The sequence below is a fragment of the Pelodiscus sinensis genome, chromosome 1 (assembly GCF_052426305.1).
Source record: "Pelodiscus sinensis isolate ZL-2025 chromosome 1, ASM5242630v1, whole genome shotgun sequence".
NCBI classification, from domain to species: Eukaryota; Metazoa; Chordata; order Testudines; family Trionychidae; genus Pelodiscus; species Pelodiscus sinensis.
In genome coordinates, this window is record NC_143052.1 from 137,163,347 (window position 1) to 137,184,592 (window position 21,246).

Below are 21,246 nucleotides of genomic sequence, written 5' to 3' on the forward strand. Positions count from 1 at the left end.
CTGTTTAACAGGAAATCTTAATCCATCTTTCTCCTATCCTTCCTACCTAGTCATATGCACCAGTGCTGGAAACACGTTCTTTGTTCTCGATACTGCATGACAATGCTAGGTGAAAAACCTAATACACTCAGCTAAAAAGGCAAAATAGATGGGGGCAGGCGTGAAGAAGTCATGCACTGGAACTTACTTCAGGGGAAGCCCAATCAAATCCCTCTGGAGCTGAGGGTTGACTCACAGTTAACTGAGCAGGTCCTGCTGCTCAGCGTATGAGACCTGAACACATACAAGTAACAGGGAAAAAAGACACTTGCCTTGAAACTTACCACATAACTTGTCACTGCTGTTGCATTCCAGTAACATGCGTCTGAGTCTCTTTATATCCCCTGCCATGATCAGCTCAGTGTCAGCATGTCCTTCCCCACTGGTATTTCCACTGCACAGACATGAAGAGCATTACCGTAAATACATTGGCAGGACTGGCTGGTTGCTGGCAGAGTGGATGAGAAGCTACACTATACACCCTCTTTGTCAATTGAGCTCTAAATCCAGTCTCAGATGAGTGGGAGGAAACAGCTCAGAAAAATCAGAAGTTTGGAGAACTATGGGCATGTGGAGGTTAATGGTCTAACACAGGAGAGTCAGAATTCATTTCTGGTGATGATATCTCAGCCCAGGAGCAGAGGGAGGTTTGTTCTGTAGTACTGTATGGGAGATTTTGGTATCTCATTTTTTGGACAGGCACATGTACACAAACAAAAAGACATTTGTTTATGTATATTTTAAATTATCTGTGTAAATCACACTTTAGATGGCAGAATAACTCAAGTCTTAACTTCAGAGCTATAAAACATCAGGCACGTATGTATAAGACACTGGCTGTGTCTAGACTGCATCCCCTTTCCGTAAAAGGGATGCAAATTAGACATATCGCAATTGCAAATGAAGTGGGGATTTAAATCTCCCCCGCTTCATTAGCATAAAAATGGCTGCCGCTTTTTTCTGGCTCGGAGCTCTGCCGGAAAAAAGCGCCAGTCTAGACGCGGATCTTTCGGAAAATAAAGCCTTTAAAAGGAGGGATAAGGGATGATACCAAGCTTGGAGGGGTTGCAACTGCTTTGGAGGATAGGATCATAATTCAAAATGATCTGGACAAATTGGAGAAATGGTCTGAGGTAAACAGGATGAAGTTTAATAAGGACAAATGCAAAGTGCTCCACTTAGGAAGGAACAATCAGTTTCACACTTAGGGTGCGTCTAGACTACATGGCTCCATCGACGGAGCCATGTAAAGTAGTTTACTAGACATAGTCAAAAAGTGGGGATTTAAATAATCCCCACTTCATTAAATTAAAAATGGCCGCTGTGCTGTGCCAACAATCAGCTAATCCAGCACAGCATGGCAGTCTAGACGCGACGCGGTCGACAAGAGAAGCCTTTGTCGACTACTCCGGTATGCCCAGTTGCTGTCACCTCCAATGAATTTTCAAAAATCTACAATCTATCCTGGAAAATGACCTCTCACTCTCAGAGGCCTTGGGGGGAAAGGCCAATTCTCACTTACAGACAACCCCCTAACCTGAAACAAATTTTTTCCAGTAACCACGCAGCACAGCTACATCATAAGCATCCAGGAACCCACCCCTGCAATCAGGTCAGGTGCCAACTCTGCCCATGCATCTACTCAAGTGTTTTCATCACTGGACCCAACCACATCAGCCACCAAATCAGAGACTCATTTAACTGCACATCCGCTAATGTGATCTATGTCATCAAATGCCAGCAATGCCCCAACTGCAATGTACAGTAATCCCTCATTTAACACGTGCCTGCTTAACACATTTTCGTGATAGCATGATTTTTCTGAGGGTACGTTTTTTGAATTACACGACAGAGGGTTCGCCGCTCGCCATGCTGTTCCCGGCAACCTCCCCTCGCTGGATGCAGTCCGGGTCCTGGCAGACCTGTCACAGGAGCATACTCCCAACCCAATTCCCTTCCCCTCTCCTGCCCTTCCCTTCCTCAGAGCCAAACACCTCCCCTCCCTGCTGTAACCCAGTCTCCTTTCTCCCCCAACCTTATGTCCCAGTTCCAACAGACACCACCGCTTGAAACGCAACCCCGACCTTTTCCATTATTTTCAAAGGGAAAATTGACCCCGCATAACACGTTTTCACTTAACATGATCATTTTCTGAAACATATCTATAGTGTTAAATGAGGAATTACTGTATATCAGCCAAACTGGACAGTCTCTATGGGAAAGAATTAATGGACACAAATCAGATATCTGAAAAGGCACAAAAACCTGTTGGAGAACTCTTTAATCTTCCTGGACACTCATTAATGGATCTCCAAGTCGCTGTTTTGTTTTAGACCAACTCCACAAGCCAATTACACAGAGAAGGATTGGAGCTTCACAAGTTTAATTCTTATATTAATGGTTTGAATCATGATATCGGATGTTTTGCACATTATCAACCAACCAAATAATGAAGGTGCTAATGGTTCTTGAAGTCTGTGTAGTATCTGGTGTTGGTCATCTTCCTTTCCAAGTGCTAACTATGGTTTTTATCAGCCTCTTGTAACTATTTAGTCTTTGAGTTGGTACTGGACTAATTGTTGTTTTTTAAGCTTTTCCTGTTACAGACTCACTCAACTATCCCTCTAAAGCTTCTCTACTCACTGTCCTTTTTTTCTTCCTCCCCTTCCATTTTTTTTCCCTTCTCCGCCTCCCCTTTTTTATTCTTGGATCTGGACTTCCAACACTCCAGTCATCTGAAGAAGTGGGTTGTGCCACGAAAGCTCATGATTCCATCTATGGCTACGTCTAACTGGCCCCTTCTCCGGAAGAGGCATGCTAATTTCTAACTTTGGAATAGGGAAATCCACGGGGGATTTAAATATCCCCCGCGGGATTTAAATAAACATGTCCGCCGCTTTTTTTCCGGCTTGGGGAAAAGCCGGAAAAAAGCGTCTAGACTGGCGCTATCCTCCGGAATAAAGCCCTTTTCCGGAGGATCTCTTATTCCTACTTTAATTCCAATGGCTTTGCCATTGACTCCGGGACCCAGGGTGCCCTGTAAGGTGTGCACCTGCATAGGTACACAACAAAAATTTCATTCCCACCCACACCCTCACCAGAGTCACACGGCTGCAGTCCCAGCTGCTTCAGGGGTTGCGGCCGCGGGGTGGGTCATTGACCACCCCAGGAGCAGCTGGGCACCCACCATGCAGCCTGTGTGGTGGCACCTGGAACCTGAACCACGGTACTAAAAATAGCACCATAAACTGGCTCCAGTCCTGGAACATGGTGCAGCCACCTGCTGCATGGCCCAGTCCCTGGGAGCAGCTGGGGCCACAACTACATGGTGGCTGTTGGGGTCAGGACTGCAGTATTAAACATAGCACCTGGCTCGAGTCCCAGCAGAGGGACTGAAGAGGAGTTGAAAGGAAGGGTAGACATTAGGAAGGCAGGGGCTGGAGCAAGTCATATGTTAGGGCACAAAGGGGTGTGAGGAGAACTGGGGCAGAGGGTGGTGAGGGCGTGGGCACCAGGGAGAAAGAGGGCAAGGGAGGCAGGTGTTGGGAGAGCAGAGGCCATGAGGGAAGGGGAGGCACCAGGAGGGTGCAGGGAGTAAGGGAAGGAGCAGGTGCCAGGGGAATTGTGGGGGTGCAGCAGAAGGGCAGACATGGGGAGGGAAGTGGAGAGGAGGGACAGGCACCAGAGAGCAGAGGAGAGAGAGAAAGACAGGGCAAGTGGGTAGAGGGAGGTGTTAGAAGAGAGGTGTGGGGAGGGGAGCTAGAAGAGCAGTGGGCACAGCAGACAAAGGAGGGCAGGTGCAGGGGTCAGAGAGGAAGGAGAGAGGGGCAGGTCCTACGAGGGCTGAGGGGAGTGAGAAGGGCAGGAGCCAGGACAGGAGAGGAGCGTGAAGGGTGTGTGAGGCATGGAAGTGGGAAGCAAAAAGGGGAGGTTTATAACTTCGGTGTGTTACCTATCAGCCCAGTGCTCTTGGGAAGCCAGGGAGTGACATTCATGGAAAACCATCTCCCCCTTCCTCTAGGCCTCTGCTAGAATCAGACAAAGCAGGGAAAAGGCCAGGGCAGACACACCTAAACTAATTAAGGAAATACCCCAGCCTCATCTGCATGGAAGTTAGAACAGAGGGACATCTCATTAGCATACAGAATGGAGATCAGCTCTTCCAAAGCAGGAACCGCACTGAACTATGGGATACTGAAAGCAGAGAAGCACTGCCTGATGGGAAATCTCTGCTCCAGATACCAATGAACCCAGGCCTGCTCACACCCAAATTAGTCATTATCAGACCAATTCTAGTAAGGGAGCCTATTGACATCCAAAATACTGAAACTGCCTAGTTGCAGTGTGAGCTTGTTCAAAGAACATCACCCATAACCAGGCGTGATCAGTCTCTATTGTGTCGCCTCTTTCTCTTTGAACTATTGTCCTATCCCTATAAAAACTCCTACCTTTGCCCAAGAAAAATTGTTCTGATACCTGGATTTAAGCTGCATCAGTTCCATTGAGACTTCTTCATCTCCTGTCTGATCGTGCTGGGGGCTCTGCTCTGCTTGTCTCCTGCCTTCCGGACTCCCAGCTCCCATCACCATCTGGGAACCCCGATCAGCACAAGCTCCACGGAGTGGTGAGGTCTCTCTTCCCCCCCCCCCTCCCGCTACCTCTCTCTAAGCCTAGCCTCCTGACTCTGCCCTATGTAAACTGTTATATGGTTAGCTAGCCCTAACATTTGCAATCAGTTTAATTTAGATTTAATATTGTAACTGTTATGTGTGTTTGGCTTCCTGTCACTACTCAGAAATAAATAACTTTCATTGTTAAGCTGGTTGCTTCTCTCTTTCTTTCTCTTTCGCTCACTCTTCCTTAAGGGGTGTTGTTTTGGCTTCCCCATTCGCTCTGCAACAACGCTTCTTGTACCCAAGCTAAAGATCCCTGTATTGCCCAAAATCCAGTGGGGTTTGCTCATCGTGTGGTTTACCAGTGAATGATTGTGATGTGAAAGCAGGGATTAGGAGGTGCTGAATCTGTGGGTTTATGAGGATGGCAGCTTAAAGTGCTGTTTAATCCAGCCCACTGAGTCCAAAGGTTCATGAGGGTGCAGCGTGGCATTGCTGTTAAACCCAGACTGCTGAATCCAGGGACATATGAGGGGGTCAGCTTGTGAGTGCTGATTACCCAGTCATTTCAGGAGTGCTCTGGTAGTGGGTGTGAGTGTCTGTGTGTGTTGCTAAGGTGGGAAGAACCCCATCCTGCAGAATCTAGTTCCTGTAAGAGAGCTCCGGTGGGAGGGGGAAATTGGCAGCAGGGAAAATCCAGCTCCATATGAGAGCACAAGTAAGCACAAGCAACACAGTGATAGAATTGTTAACTTCCCCCGTCCTATAAGAGAAACTCTAATAAATGAGCATACCCCAGAGTATTGGGAAAATCTGGTAATAGGTGCCAAAGTGGCACATATCAAACAAGCACACATGACCTCAATATTGGTGCACAAGACAAAACTCATTCCGCTCATGGATGGAAGATCTTAAAAGCAACACTGCCAGCAACCCAGCTAGGCTATTCTGGTAGCCAGGACCACGGGCGAAGACCCAAACTACTGAGCAACATGATATTGAGCCCAACCACAGGGCCATAGAATACTCAGCCTCCACCCCAAGAAAGTTATATCAACTCCTCAACAACTGGTGGTGAATGTAGATATTGATCAGAACCTCAGAGAAAGCTTTTGAAATGGCTATTAGCCAACCAGCAGCAGGAAGCTGCACAACAGCAACAGCAGCAGGCACAGCTGCTCCAACAACTGGCCCCACAGCAACAACAGCAAGCAGCACAGCAACGGGAGCAGCATCAACAGTCACTGTGCAAGCTGGCCACCCAGCAACAGTCCCAACAGGAATGACTGGTCCAGCAGATGGCATTGCTGTGGAGACTTGCTCTGTCCCCTTGCCCTAGGCCGGTCAGAGATGAGGCCGGGGATAATCTAGTGGGGTTACCAGTAGGCCTTACAAAGAAGGGAACCAGTGACAACCCGAAGGCCAACCTTGTTACCTTTGAACGGTTTGCCACTTCTGCCAGGTGACCATCAAAATACTGGGCCACACTCCTGGCCCCTGAATTGGTGGATCCAGGGTAGAGAGTGCACTAGAACGTCGTCTCATGGGAAGTTGCTGGAATATCCAAAGGTCAAAGTGGCCATCCTGGATCAAGTGGGTATCAATTCTGCGATATGTCATCAGCAACTCTACTGAGACTAGTATCTGCCAGGAGCCAAGCCCAAGGTGATGGCCCAGCGAGTCTGGGATTATTGTTAGTGATAGCTGAAGCAGAACACCAGAATGGAGTCCAACCATGCAAAGCAGTAGCTTTGGAACAATTTCTCCAGATCCTACCGGCTGGGAGGAAGGAGTGGGTGCAATGGCACCACCTAGTATCCCTCATAGAGGCGGTTTCACTGACTGAAGACTACATGAGGGGTTGGAGAGACCATACCATAAACTAGAGAGCCCAGGTGATCAAAACCAGCTATCTAGCTGGGGCTATGTCTAGACTGCAGGCTTCCTTCGGAAGAAGCTTTTCCAGAAGAGATCTTCCAAAAAAACTTCTTCCAAAGAGAGCGTCCACACTGCCAAAGTGCTTCAAAAAAAGCGATCTGCTTTTTTGACAGGTAACGAGCACAGTGCATGTAAGCTGTGATTGCTATGAGTGGAATGGCCACCAGGGCACCTATGCTTTTTCCTCTTTTCTCTTATTGCGAAAGAACTCCCTCTGCCCTCTCCACACACGCCTTTTTCTGAAAGAGCTCTTTTGGAAAAAGGTTTCTTCCTTGTAGAAAGAGGTTTACCAATGTCAGAAAAACTCCTCTGTTCTTTCAATTTTTTTGAAAGAAGGTGATTGCAGTGTGAATGTAATTTAAGTTTTTCAGAAAAACGGCCATTTTTCCATAAAACCTCTGTGGTGTAGACATACTCTGGGGTCCCCATAAACCTCAACAGGGAAATCCCCACAATTGTACCTGGCTTCCCGTCCCACAAGGGTAGCCTGTGCAAAGGCCCTAACCAGAGCCACCTCTGTCCTGGAGAGAGAAGGAAAACAATGTGGACAGGAAATACGCCGCCTACAGGACCAGTCAGGACTGCTTCTTCAACTGCAGCCAAGAGGGGCATTTCTGGAGAGAGTGCCCTTTTATGGACTGAGGGCACTTCTATCCAGAGGTCATTGTTCATCCATCCCACATCAGATGACCCTGAGGAGGAACCCCCAGATGACTTTGGGACACCAGAGCCAGCTCGCTTCCTGCAGAAGCCCCGATTGGGCCAGAAGAAGGATGGCTGGATGTCAACAAGGACTTCCTCAGAGACAAAGTGAAGACCCAAACCTCAGCCAGGCCTGGAAGTAGATGGCATGATCTACCCCAACAGAAAGCCTCCCCTAGTGTTTACCCCAAGAACCGCAGTTTGAGATTTGAAAGGACCTCCTCTGTCTGTGGGTCCTTAGACTATTTATAAAGGTAGGCCTACACGAACTGCTAATCCCATGGTAGTTTTGCGAAGATTTGCTCCACTTGGCCCATGTGGTGCCCTGAGCTGGGCACCTGATGAAGGAGAAGATGCTACAGAGGGAAGCCCAGCAATTTTTCTGGCTAGGGATACACCAAGAAGCATGGGACTAATATGCTTGTTGCTCTGAATGCCAGAGAGTCAGCCCAAAGGGGATCCTGCAAGCCTACTGATGCCCTTACCCCTTGTTGGGACTCCCTTCAAGGTTACAAGGCAGGTAGGAATCATTTATTATGAGATACTGCTGTCTGGATGTCAGAGGGACACACTGATCTATCATGTGAATCTCCTTAAGGCTTAGAAGGAATGGGAGGCCCTCATGATTGCCCCGTATACCTCAAAGCCTGAACTGGGGCTACTGGCCAATGAACCCTCTGAGTCAGGGCCAGTGGCATTTGGCCAAGAACTTGACCCCAAACAGCAAGACAAGCTATAACAGCTGGTATCGGTCTTCCCCCATGTCTTGTCTGCCAAGACGGGAAGAACAAGTGTGATAAATCATCACATTGCTCCCATTCCCAGCTAGACAGTGAGGGTGTGTCTAGACTAAAGGGTTTTGTCGACAAAAGTGGACTTTTGTCGACAAAACTATACCAGCGTCTACATTACTGCCGAGTTGTGTCGACAGTAAATCGACAGAATGCGGCAGTTTTGTCAACAGTGGTAAACCTCATTCTACGAGGAATAACGCCTTTTGTCAACAGAGTTCTGTCGCCAAAAGGTGCTATTGCATCCACATTGTGCTTTTTCAAAAGAGAGCATCTAGACTGTCGAAAAAGTGGCTTGCTTTGTCGACAGAACTGGCTGTAGTCTAGACGCTCTTCGTCGACAGAGGCCTGTAGTCTAGATGTACCCTGAGAGACCACCAAGAAAATGTGGGATGTCATGCAGAAGGAACTAAATATGATGTTCACCTGGAAGTCCATGAGTCCAAAACCGAATGGCAGAGCCCTACAATACTAGCCCCCAACCTGAAGCCAGGCAGGGCTGTCAGGTTCTGCAATGACTCTAGAAAAAGGAATGCCATCTCACAGCTTGAAGCCTGCACCATGCCCAGGGTGGATTACCTACTCAAGCACCTGGGCCATGCAGAATCTATCTCCATCTTAGACATAGTACTGGCAGAGCCCTTTGATTCTAGCCTCAAGGGAGAAGACAGCACCCTTGGCCTCTAACATTTCACAATGATGTCTTTTGGTTTGCATGGAGTCAGAGCCACCTTTCAATAGCTCATAAACCACATATTGAGTCCATAGTGCATATGCAGCCACATATATTGACAATATCATCTATAGTGCCAGCTGAGTAGAACATCTTCAACACCTCACGAGCATGCTACAGGCGTGAGGAGATGCAGGTCTCAGCCCAAACCCAGCCAAGTATTACTTAGATCAGCTGGAGGTGACTCACCTAGGTTATACCATGGACAATGTGCAGGCCATTCGGAACTACCCCACCTCTCTGATAAAGGGGTAAGTATGGAAATTCAAGGGACTGCCAAATATTATCTCTGGTTTGTACCCAATGTTCATAGAATCATAGAACTATAGAATCCTAGAGCCGGAAGGGACCTCAGGAGGTCATTGATTCCAGCCCCCTGCCCAAGGCAGGACCAACCTCAACCCCAACCCCAACCAAATCATCCCAGTAAGGGCTTTGTCAAGCCAGGACTTAAAAACCTCTAGGGATGGAGATTCCACCACCTGCCTAGGGAACCCATTCCAGTACTTCACCGCCCTCCTAGGGAAATAGTTTTTCCTAATATCAAACCTAGACCTCCCCCACTGTCACCTGAGACCACTGTCCCTTGCTCTGCCATCTGTCACTATTGTGAAAAGCCTCTCTCCATCCTCTTTAGAAACCCCGTCAGGAAGTTGAAGGCTGCTATCAAATCACCCCTCACTCTTCTCTTCTGCAGACTAAATAAGCCCGAATCCCTCAGGGTACGTCTACGCTACAGCGCTAATTCGAACTAACTTAGTTCGAATTAGTTAATTCGAACTAAGCTAATTCGAACTAACGCATCTAGAACTAAAAACTAGTTCGAATTAGCATTTTGCTAATTCGAACTAGCGCGTCCACACTGATTGGACGCAGGGGTGCATTTAAGGGCGGCTGAAACCGGTTCTGGCAGGGCATCAGGTCAGTAGTTGCTTTGTATGGCTGCTGTCTGAGGCTATCTGAGGCTCGTGCTTAAAGGGACCCCCCCGGACAGCCGGTTCTCAGCTTTTCCTGCTTGCTTGCCTACCTCGCCGAGGGACAGCAAAGCGTTGGTCTCTGCGCCCGTGTGTGTCGGTGCTTCCCTTCTGGGACGCCGCCGCAGGTGGTAACATGGAGCCAGAGCTTGCCCTGCACCTTCTGGTGCACTTTCTGGACTTGCTGCTGCAAGCCTGCCAGCAATGGCTCGAGGCTGCCTTGCACCTCCTGGTGCACGTCAGCCCCTTGCCTCTCCACCTGGCCCCCCTGGGGGCCGTGGAGGAGCCGCGGCGGCGCCCCGGCACTGGCATGCCCCGCCGCATCTGGCGTCTGGACACCAGCAGCGACTGGTGGGACCACATCATCCTGGAGCGCTGGGAAGACCGACAGTGGACCCAGAACTTCAGGATGAGGAGGGACACCTTCCTGGAACTCTGCGAGTGGCTCGCCCCTGCTCTGCGCAGAAGGGACACTCTCATGAGGCCCGCCATCCCCCTCCAGAAGCAGGTGGCCATTGCCCTCTGGAAGCTCTCCACGCCGGACAGCTACCGATCCATCGGGAACCAGTTCGGCGTGGGGAGATCCACCGTCGGAGCGGTGCTCATGCAGGTATGGCACTCGTCGGCCACTGCGCCAGAGGAGGAGGGGGGCTGCAAGGAGGGGATGGGCTGCCCCAGGGACAAAGGTGGGGCGGGAGGAAGCGAAAGCGCCCCGCACCGGAGGGGTCGGTCTGTCCCAGCTGTACTACATGCCGCCAGGAGGGTTGCTTCCGGGAGTGGGGCGCAGGGCACTGCCAGGGCACGAATGCTCCCAGCCACTCGGGCGCCCCACTGATTGGTGCTTTGCTGTGTCTCTCTCCGCAGGTGGTCAAGGCCATCAACCGGGTGCTGCTCCGCAGGGTGGTCCGCCTCGCCAACCTGCACGCCGTCATCCGGGGATTCGGCGCCCTCGGCTTCCCCAACTGCGGGGGGGCCATCGACGGGACGCACATCCCCATCCGTGCCCCGGAACACCACGCGTCCTGTTACGTGAACCGCAAGGGGTACTTCTCCATGATCCTGCAGGCTGTGTGTGACCACCAGGGACAGTTCACGGGCTGGTCTGGCAAAGCACATGACACCCGGGTGTACCGCAACTCCTCCATGTGCCAGCGGCTGCAGGACGGGACCTTTTTCCCTGACCGTCACATCAGGGTCGGGGACGTGGACATGCCCGTGTGCCTGGTGGGGGATGCCGCCTACCCACTGCAGCCGTGGCTGATGAAGCCCTACACGGGGCACCTCAATCCCTCCCGCCAGGCTTTCAATGCCAGGCTGACCAGGGCCTGCATTGTGGTGGAGGGGGCCTTCAGGCGACTGAAAGCCCGCTTTCGATGCCTCCTCACCCGTCTGGACCTGGCCGAGCACAACCCGTGGTGGCAGCATGTTGTGTGCTCCACAATTTATGTGAGAGAAAGGGGGAGGCTTTCCTGCCAGCCTGGATGGCTGAGGCTGACCGCATGGCTGGCCACTACGGTCAGCCCCGCACCGCCGCCATCCGGGAAGCCCAGCAGGGGGCCGTCCGGATCCGGGAAGCCCTGCGGGAGAGCTTCCTGGTGGAGGAGAAGGACTGACCTCTCCTTGCATGCCCCACTGGGGCCTTCTTCCACCCTACCCCCTTCCGCTTTCCCCTCCCTACCTACTGTCAAATAAAGACACCTGTTTTTCAAACAAAAACATCTTTTTATTTAACGTAACTGGGGTGGGGGGAGGGAGGAAGGAGGGTGGGAGAGGGGAGGGGGAAACCTGGGACAAAGGAGCTGGAAGGGGAGGGAAGGGAGGAAGGAAAAGGAAAGCTCAGGAGTGGGGGTCCGACTGCCTCTCCTGTCTCGCAACACTGCGGGTCTGGGGGTGTCGGTGGGGAATGGTTGTGGAGGGTGGAGCAGGAGGGACGGGGGGTGTGGAGGAAGCAGGAGCGGGAGCAGGGGGAGCAGGGGGAGCGGGAGGGGGAGCAGGAGCAGGGGGAGCAGGAGTAATTGGGAAGCGGTCGAGCAGGCTCTAGAGGTGGCCTCACAGGGCACAGCCCTGCTCCTCCAGTGCCTCCAAGCTCCTCCGGTGCAGCCTCAGGTCCTCCTGGACCCAGTGCTCCTGGATGTGGAGCTGTTGCTCCAGGAACCGGAGGTGCCGCCTCTGGTACTCCTCCTGGTTCCTGGCTCTCCTGCTGGCCTGGGCGCGGGTGGCTGCTGCAGGCGGGATGGTGCGCCCTACAGTCCCAGGTGCTGCGGCTGTGGTGAAACAAGAACAGCGGTCAATTACCCCAGGGGCCCAGGTGTGTGAAACCCAGCTCCCCTCTGCAAGGCTAGGGCCCCTGCAGGATCCCCAGCTGCTGCTCCATGGTGGGCAAGGCCCAGGTGCATGGTCCCTGGGCTCCCTCTCGCCCCAGCCCCCCGTACACATAAGGGGAGCACGATGGTACTCACATGTGGACGCCTCCCCGGCCTCGGATGACACAGGCGAGCGGCTCTGTGGGGTGCCTCGGAGGTCCTGGGTCTTGGGCAGGCTGCCGGCAGGCTCCTGGCTCTCGGAGCCCTCCTCCTCCTCCGTCTCTGGGAGCGGTCCCTCTGCCCCGGGATCTATCACATCCCGGGAGGCAGGGACGGCATGAGCCCCCAGGAGGCGGTCCAGAGCCTGGAAGTGGGGGCACGCCTCCGGGTCGGCCCCTGGCAGGCAGGCCTGGGAGTAGGACTGCCACAGGTCCTTGATTTTCCAGCGCACCTGCTCCTGGCTGCGCTGGTGGCCCCTGGCGGCCAGGCTGGCAGCCATGCGGCTGTAGACTGCCGCGTTCCTGTGGCTAGTGCGGATATCGTGGATATTGGAGGCTTTCCCCCAAACCTCGATGAGGTCCACGATGAGGTCGCACTAGACCACGCGGGCGCCCACCTCTTGCAGCCCCGGGCAGGGTCCTGGGAGCCACCAGGCTGGTTCCGGGAAGAGGGAGAGGGCTGGGTGTCATCGGGTGGCTAGCTCATGGGGTGTCAGCTGCTGGGTGTGCTGGCACGGGTGCTGGCAGGCTTGCAACTGGCACAAACTGTGTAGCCAGCCCGTGGCCCTTTAAGGGCTCCGGGGCCGGGAGGGGGGCAGTAGAGTTTCCCTGGTGCTGGCCAGAGTGGCCACCAGGGCAAGCTGGGAAGGGCTAGCCTCCCACTAGTTCGAATTAAGGGTCTACACAGCCCTTAATTCGAACTAGTAAATTCGAACTAGGCTTAATCCTCGTGGAATGAGGATTACCTAGTTCAAACTAAGCACTCCATTAGTTCGAATTAAATTCGAACTAATTGAGTGCTAGTGTAGCGCCTATGAAATTTAGTTCAAACTAATGTCCGTTAGTTCAAACTAACTTTGTAGTGTAGACATACCCTCAGCCTTTCCTCATAGGTCATGTGCTCCAGCTCCCTAATCATTTTGGTCGCCCTCTGCTGGACCCTCCCTAATGCATCCACATCCTTTCTATAGTGTGGGGCCTAGAACTGGACACAATACTCCAGATGTGGCCTCTCCAGTGCCGAACAAAGGGGAATAATCATTTCTGTAGATCTGCTGGCAATGCCCTTCCTAATGTACCCTAATATGCCATTAGCCCTCTTGGCTACAAGGGCACACTGTTGACTCATATCCAACTTCTCATTCACTGTAATCCCCAGGTCCTTTTCTGCTGAACTGCGACTTTGCCATGTTTTCCACCCCACTGGCAGATCTAATGAAAAACAACAAGCCATGGAAGGTCAAATTGTCAAAGGACAGTAAAAGGGCTTTCCAGACTCTCCAGGGAATAGCTGACCCAAGAGCATGTACTGTCCCAACCATATTTCACAAAACCCTTCACCTTCCAGACAGACACCCTGAAGGTAGGACTGAGAGGAATGTGGTCCTAAGAACTCAGAAGAAAGGAACTTCCCATCCTGTACCTAAGCCATAAGATGTTCCTCTCGGAGACCAGCTATTCCACCTTAGAATGGGAGGCCTTTGCAGTGAAATGGGTTGTTGACATGCTAAGGTATTATCATAAAATCATAAACTCACATGACTGGAAGAGACCTCAGGAGGTCAAGTCCAGCCCCCGGCCCAAAGCAGGACCAACCCCAACTATATCATCCCAGCCAGGGATTTGTCAAGCCAGGACTTAAAAACCTCTAGGGATGGAGATTCCACCACCTCTCTAGGGTTATGTCTATACTGCAGTGTTTCCCAATTGGTGCTCCGGGGAACCCTGGAGTTCCACGAAGCAAAACAAGGGGTTCCGTGAGGAGCTGGCACTCCCCCGCCCCCTCAGAGAGAGAGAGCCGGTTAGCCAGCAGAGGCATGGACGGCGAGTTGTATGGGTTCGTGGTGCCCATGCTCCACCAATATCTGGAACTGGAGTGGGCCTCAGCTCCCCCTGCGCATCCTCCCACCCCGGCCCCAGAGTGTCTCTCCCCTGTCCCCATCCCCGTCCTGTCCCTGCTGTGCGCAACCTTCACTGAGCTCCCCCTTGCTGGCTGCTGCTGCCCTGCGCGGTGTGCTCAAACCGGTGAGTGGGGAGATGCCCAGGTATGACCTAACGTCACAGCCCGGGATTTTAAAACTGCTGGATGCTGTGTTGCTCTGCGTGGCTGAGTTGTGGGTTCAGAGTCCGGGGATGGAGGGCAGACTCCAGCCCCACAAAGTAGAAGGCAGAGGGTAGGGGAAGGGGAAGGGCTGGGAGAGGAAGGAGCTTGTGTGGAGGGGGAGAGGAGAGGAGGGAAGGCACCAAAAGGACAGGGTAGCAGAGAGACAAATGCCAGGGGGCCAAGTGCAGACAATGAGGAAAAGGGAAGGAGGGGAGGTGTCAGTGGGAGAGGGACAGGGTGATGCTGGGAGGGGAGAGGGTAATGGCATTGCGGGCTAGAGGGTGCAGGAAAATTGAGCTCAGCTCAATTGCAGAGTGGGGCGGTCCAGGGAGCTGGGCTGTGGGGTGAGGGTATGTATGTGGAGCTCAGAGCTCGGTTTGGCTGCAGGAGGAGGGAGGTGCTGGGAACTGGGACTAGACTCAAGGGGAGGGCAGGGAATTGGCACTTGGCTCAGCAGTTTTGTGGGGCTTGGGGGAGGTGCAGGGAAACGGGGCTCAGCAGTCCTGTGGGGGAGGCATGCAGGGAACCAGTGCAGGGCTCAGCTGGGCTGAGGTGGATGGGGGAGGGCATATGGAACAGAAGGACAGCTCAGCTTGGCTGTGAGGGGCTGCAGGGAACTGGTGCTGCTCTCCCTTGGATAATGGGGGATGGTTTTGGGGGAGGTGCAGGGAACCAGCAGGGGTGGGCAGCTCAGTTGGGTTGCAGGGGATAGAGGTGCAAAGAAGCCTAGTTGGGGGGAGGGGAACCAGGAGCCCTGAAATGACCTCCCCTGGTCCAAAAATCCCTCATCTGGGACCAGTTAGGTCCAGCGGGTGCCAGATCAGGGAGGTCCAACTCCTACCCAAGTCTTCTCCTTGCACTCTTCCTTGTAGCCCAGACACCCTACCCCCAATCTGCTCCTGCTCCCTCCCCCGGCCAGACACCCTACATCCAGCCTGCTTCTGCACCCTACCTACCACCCAGACCTTGCCCCCTTTGGCCCCCCCACCTCCCTCCCAGATCCTGCACCCCATCCCTATCCCGCTCCTTGGCAGCCCTGCCATCCACCCTAGCACTTAGCACCACCCTGTCACTGGCCCCAGAACCCTGCCTCACACCCCATGACTCAGCACCACCCTGGCCCTGGCCCCAGCATCCTGCCATCCATGCTAACACCCAGCAGCACCTTGTTCCTTGTCCCAGCACCCTGCCAGTCACCCTAGTGCCCAGCAGGACCATGTCTCTGACCCCAGCATCCCACCACCTGCCTGCCCCAGCACCCTGCCACCTGAGCCAGCATACTTCCACCCAGCCGCAGTGGGTCAGTGACCCTTAACTCAAAACAGGTTCCTCACCCCTCTCATATATAAAGACAATGCTAAAACCTTTTGGCTGTGTCTACACTGGGCCACTTATTCCGGAAAATCAGCCGCTTTTCTGGAATAAGCTGCTAGCTGTCTACACTGGCCCCTTGAATTTCCGGAAAAGCAACGACGCTGAACTGTACAAAATCAGCTGCTTTTCCGGAAAAGCTACGCTGCTCCCGCTTGGGCAAAAGTCCTTTTTCCGGAACACTGTTCCGGAAAAGGGCCAGTGTAGACAGCCCAGTAGTCTTTTCTGGAAAAAAGCCCCGATCGCTAAAATGACGATCGGGGCTTTTTTCCGGAAAAGCGTGTCTACATTGGCCACAGACGCTTTTCTGGAAAAAGGGCTTTTCAGGAAAAGCAGCCTGCCAGTGTAGACGTTCTTTTTCCGGAAATGCTTATAAAGGAAAACTGTTCCGTTTTAAGCATTTCCGGAAATTCATGCCAGTGTAGACGTAGCCTTTGAGTTTGACATAATATTTTATTTAAAAATGAAGCCTGGCCAACAAGCCCCCAATTGGGGCCAAATCCCCATCTCACTGCAGCATCGTAACACGCATGCACCACCTGACCCCAAATCTGAGCCTATCATACACTGGAACCCCCTGTCCTGAGCCTCTTACATCCCCGAACTCCTGCATCCCCACATCCTCAGTCTTCTGCCACAACACTCCTGCACCACCCACACATCACAAATCTGTGTCCTGAGCCCATCGTATTCATAACCGTCTTTTCCTGAGTCCCTCACATATCCAGCCCAAACTCCTGCACCCTCACATCCACAAGCCCTGGCTTGCTTAGCACCCCAACCTTCCACCTGACCCCAACGCTCCCGAGCCTGGAGCCCCTTCCCTGAGCCAACATCCCCTTCTTCTGCATCCAAATTCCCTCCCAGAGCTTGTACTTCTCACCCCTTCCCACACCCAAGTCCCTCATTCCCACCCCACACCTCCTGTCTCAACCTAATGAGAGTGTATAAGGGCTGGGGATAGCAAGTGATGGAGAGGAGGGGAACAGAGCAGATAAGGCCTCAAGGAAGGGAGGTGGGGGAGAGGGATCTTGGGAAAGGAATGTGATTTTCATGCATTGGTGGAGATTTTCATGAATTGGTGGGTCCCTCTCCCCACCCCTTTTTTTCTTTTTCTGCTTGACAAACCTAGGGGTTCCTTGAAATTCTGAAAAGCTGAAAAGGGTTCCTTGACCAAATAAAATTGGGAAACACTGCTATACTGCGCATGTGCTGTGGCAAAGGGGGGGCCCCGCGGCATTATGCTGCCCAGGGCCCCGCAAAACGGTCATCTGCTCCTGCTTACTGACATCAGGCCAGAGTCCCAGAGAACAGATTTAGGTCCCTTCTGCTTTTCACACCTTTATAAGCAGAATCTCATTCACTTTCCTCTTTGGTGAACACTTTAAAGCAGGGGAAGAAGCAAGGTCTGTTTACTGTCTGCTTCATCCTTCGTTCTACACCAGCCTAGTAAACAAACTCCATTCAACAGGCATGTCCAAAGTCCGGCCCGCGGGCCAATTGTGGCCCGTGTTCCGGTTTAATACGGCCCCACAGGTAATTTGGCAATATCTATCTTTTATGGCCCCCAACGAATCCATATGTATTGAGATGAATACATTATAAAATCTCAGTTAATGTCAGTTGGTCTAAATCAGTTATAAATATATTTGGACACAACATATATACTTGGTGTTATGTTCCTGTTCATATTTTTTGAACTTAAAAGTTGACAGACAACCTTTATTACCAATAATATGTAATGTACTTTACAATGTTCCTGACATATATTTCAGCTTCCTGGATTTTTTTTTCCCATCTGGCCTTCAGATTTGAAAGGCAGAGTGATTTAACACCTGTTTAGATTTGTCATCCATGTGACGAAATGAAAAGTATGCCGTTTGCCATAAATTTTGCATAAAATAGTTAATTTGCATTTAATTTTAATGGTTCAAAGAATGTCAGGCAAAATGGTCGGCCCTCACGCATGTTCACTTCATCAAATCTGGCCCTCTTTGAGAAAAGTTTGGACACCCCGCTGTACAATATGCAAGACTGCAGTTTCATGCCAATAATTCTATTATCATAGTTGTTTGCACATTTCACACTTTTCATAAACTACTTTATAAATTTGAACCATCAAACATATGACAGCATACCTATAACTTTTCAGTATCATCACCCAAAATAGCTATCCCGCATCTTTTGAACGTGCTTGCTATTTTGAGACAGGTCAGATGTGCTATTTCAGCATCCCTGTAACCCTTGTTCCATAAGATTGTTCTCATTAGTAAACTAAAGAAGTGTCAAACAAAGTTCTACAGGAAACTTTGCAAAGTCAGGTTAGCAAAGATAAAGAACTGTTAGCAAGCATATTTTATATTGCGTATAAAGCAGAAAATATATCAAGGTTATAAACTTTTTTCAGGAGATTACATTTTTTATACTTTATGATTAGGTGTGCTTTGCAAAAACATGTTTGTGTTTAACTGATTATAAATTAAACAAAAAATGTTTTATAGGAACAAAGTACATCTCACAGGTGCATAGGAAATATTAGTTTATAAAGGTGACAATGTTTAATTTAAAACTCATTTTAAACCTATGCCAAACTGCACAGAGAAAAAGCTACACTTTTGTGATACTTTGTTATGTTGGAAATGTAGAACAGAAAATATAATGTAGTATATTAGACATTGGCAACAAGACTGATCTTTGTCAATGATTAAACGGTATCAGTTGTGTTACTTGCCACAAACTGTAATATAGGATGAAAATCCTGTCTATAAAAGTCCACTGAAACTGCTGTAATCTATGTCAGTGTGGATGGGCAGGCCTGATACTCTAGAACTGATAAGCTAACCTTTTCTGTTTGTGACATTTGATTTTAGCTGTCTAGTTTTTTTATTAGTAAAACATATTTGGATTTGACCAGTTGATGTCCCTATCAATAAATAATCAAAAGGACCCATTATTTACAATAGAATCATCTTTCATTTTCACCCCACTCTATGTGTAGGAATTACAGACATTCTCTTGCAAGGTTCATAACATCTTATGTCAACTGACTCATACCTGTATGTTTCATGGTTTTTCTAATAAGCTGATACATACCTGAAAATATTTACTAAAATTGCACTGCAGCTGTTTCAAGTTTGCCAGTAAGAATTACTGCCACAGTAAATAGTCATCTGCCTCTATTTCACAAATGCCTGTCATTGGAATTCAGATGAGACAATTTAAAGACAGAACATGAGAACAACCTTATGAAGATTCTGTTCAATTCTAATGTAAGTTCAATTTGACCATGTTTGTGTCATATTCATTCTTATTTGTTTACCAATAACACTTGTGCAAGCATTTGTTGTACCATTGTTCAGGGTTAACTCATGACCATTAAAATGTTTTTACAGGAATATATGTGTTTTCCTGCACGCTCATGGGAGAATGCATATGTGCATTGGAAGGCCTCTTGTGTCCTGTTGCCATCCTAAATTTTCTTTCTTTGAGACTAAAGCTAGAAGGAGGCAGAAGAGAGAGAAAGTAGATCTAGACAATGATTGTAATGAATTAAAAAAAATTGAGACGGGTAATTTAATTACAGGTTGATACTTAAATAGGAAAACAAATGGGAAGAGACAAAGGGGGATACAACTATAGCCTACAATGCGCTGGAATTGTGACTAGACTATCACAATGATCCCTTCTTCCCCAGAGTATATAAGCAGCAGTTTGGAAATCCCAAACCAGAGCTGTATTTCACTTTTTATTCTCTTTCTATTCAGTACCACAACACATTCACCTGTTTTCAGGGAGTGGCTCTCAAGTGAGCAAATCACTGAAACTAGAATCAACCAGAAGGACAATTGTTACTGAAAAGTCAATAAGATCAACCCAAACCTTTCAGCCCTACCTTGTAAGCAATCAGACTAAGTAAACCTCACTCAGAAATAACATACACACAATGACATGGACAAATACATGGACACAATCACTAACAGACACATTTTTAGGTACTTGAAATCCCAGTTACACACAAGCACTCACACAAATACGTGCATTTGGTTTCCCATTCAGACATACACGTAGATTCATGCAGAAAACTGCACAGTCACACTTGCACACATACATGCACTGCAAGACATTCAGATGTGCTTGTCTGATAACAACGCTACTCCACATCAAACAAATGCACACAAGTATGCTGTAGAGCAGGGACAAACAGTAATTTTTGATGGGAGGTCATTTCAAGATTGTGGTAAGTGGTCAAGGCCTGCACTTTTCTATCGGGGGGGGGGGTACGGTGTTTGGGACAAAGGCTGGGTGCAGGAGAGTGTGGGGTCTGAGAGGGAGTTTGGGTGAAGGAGGGGGTTGTGACCTGGGGCAGGAGTTTGGGGACAGGGCCGAGGAGAGGGTATAGGTGTCCCAGATCACAACCCCCTCCTGCAACCAACCTTCATCCCTGACACCGCACCCCCTCCATAGAAAAGTGCAGCCCTTGACCACTTGCCACAATCTTGAAGTGGCCCCACACCAAAAATGATTATCCACCCCTGCTCCGCATCAACCCTTTGTCTTGAAAATTCCTGGTGTTGCCAACTCTGGTGCATGCCGTCAGTGATACTGTGGTGGTAGCATTAATACAGGAAGCTGTAGTATTAATTGCTATGTTGTCAACCCATGATCTGGCCAGGTCTACGCAAGCTGGTGATAAAATAGCCTGCAGCAAACTGTGCTTTATTTGTACTGGCACTCCCACTGTTGTTTCTTTTCTTGGAACTGAACTGCTGTTAGCAATGGAAGGAATTTTTTTTAGTAAAAACTAGTTGAGACAAGTCTATTCACACCTGTCCAGCAAAACTGAACAAAGGGGACAGGGGTGTCCAAAATCCAGGACACCGTTCCATTTAAAACAAAATTATAATAATATATAAAATACCTTTCAGCATTATTCTCAATGTTAAGCACAAATATACTCAAGTAACACCTGGCATTTTATATGGGCCACTTCTGACCTTGCAATATAGCAATTCCTGTTTGCAATGATCCCAGCTTTGAAGCTCAGTATGAATATTAAGTGATTGATCACAAAGCCCATTGTGTGGTAGATAAGTATTATTATCCCATTAGCATCAATGAGAACAGAGAAGGTTATATGGAATTTAACATTTCACAATTCCCAGTCCCATTCTCAATAAACTCTTTGCTAATTAATTGTGTAATGAGGTGTAGTAAGATTAGGGTCTGAAACATAAGCCCACATATCACAGATTGGGTATGAGGCCTAGACAGCAATGGTCAAGACTTTGCTAATACAGGCAGTCCCCGGGTTACGTACAAGATAGGGACTGTAGGTTTGTTCTTAAGTTGAATCTGTATGTAAGTCGGAACTGGCGTCCAGATTCAGCCGCTGCTGAAACTGATCAGTTTCAACAGTGGCTGAATCTGGACACCAGTTCTAACTTACATACAGATTCAACT

General features: G+C 49.8%; 1 protein-coding gene across 1 annotated transcript in view; it reads right to left on the bottom strand.

The window, feature by feature from the left end:
* Nucleotides 1-21,246, bottom strand: part of STYK1 (STY kinase 1) — a 70,153-nt gene that overhangs the window by 38,321 nt on the left and 10,586 nt on the right. The window contains exon 2 of the mRNA XM_075902842.2: nucleotides 324-433. Coding sequence (XP_075758957.1) covers nucleotides 324-390 — 67 coding nt within the window. The 5' untranslated portion in view covers nucleotides 391-433. The remainder of the gene's footprint in view (nucleotides 1-323; nucleotides 434-21,246) is intronic.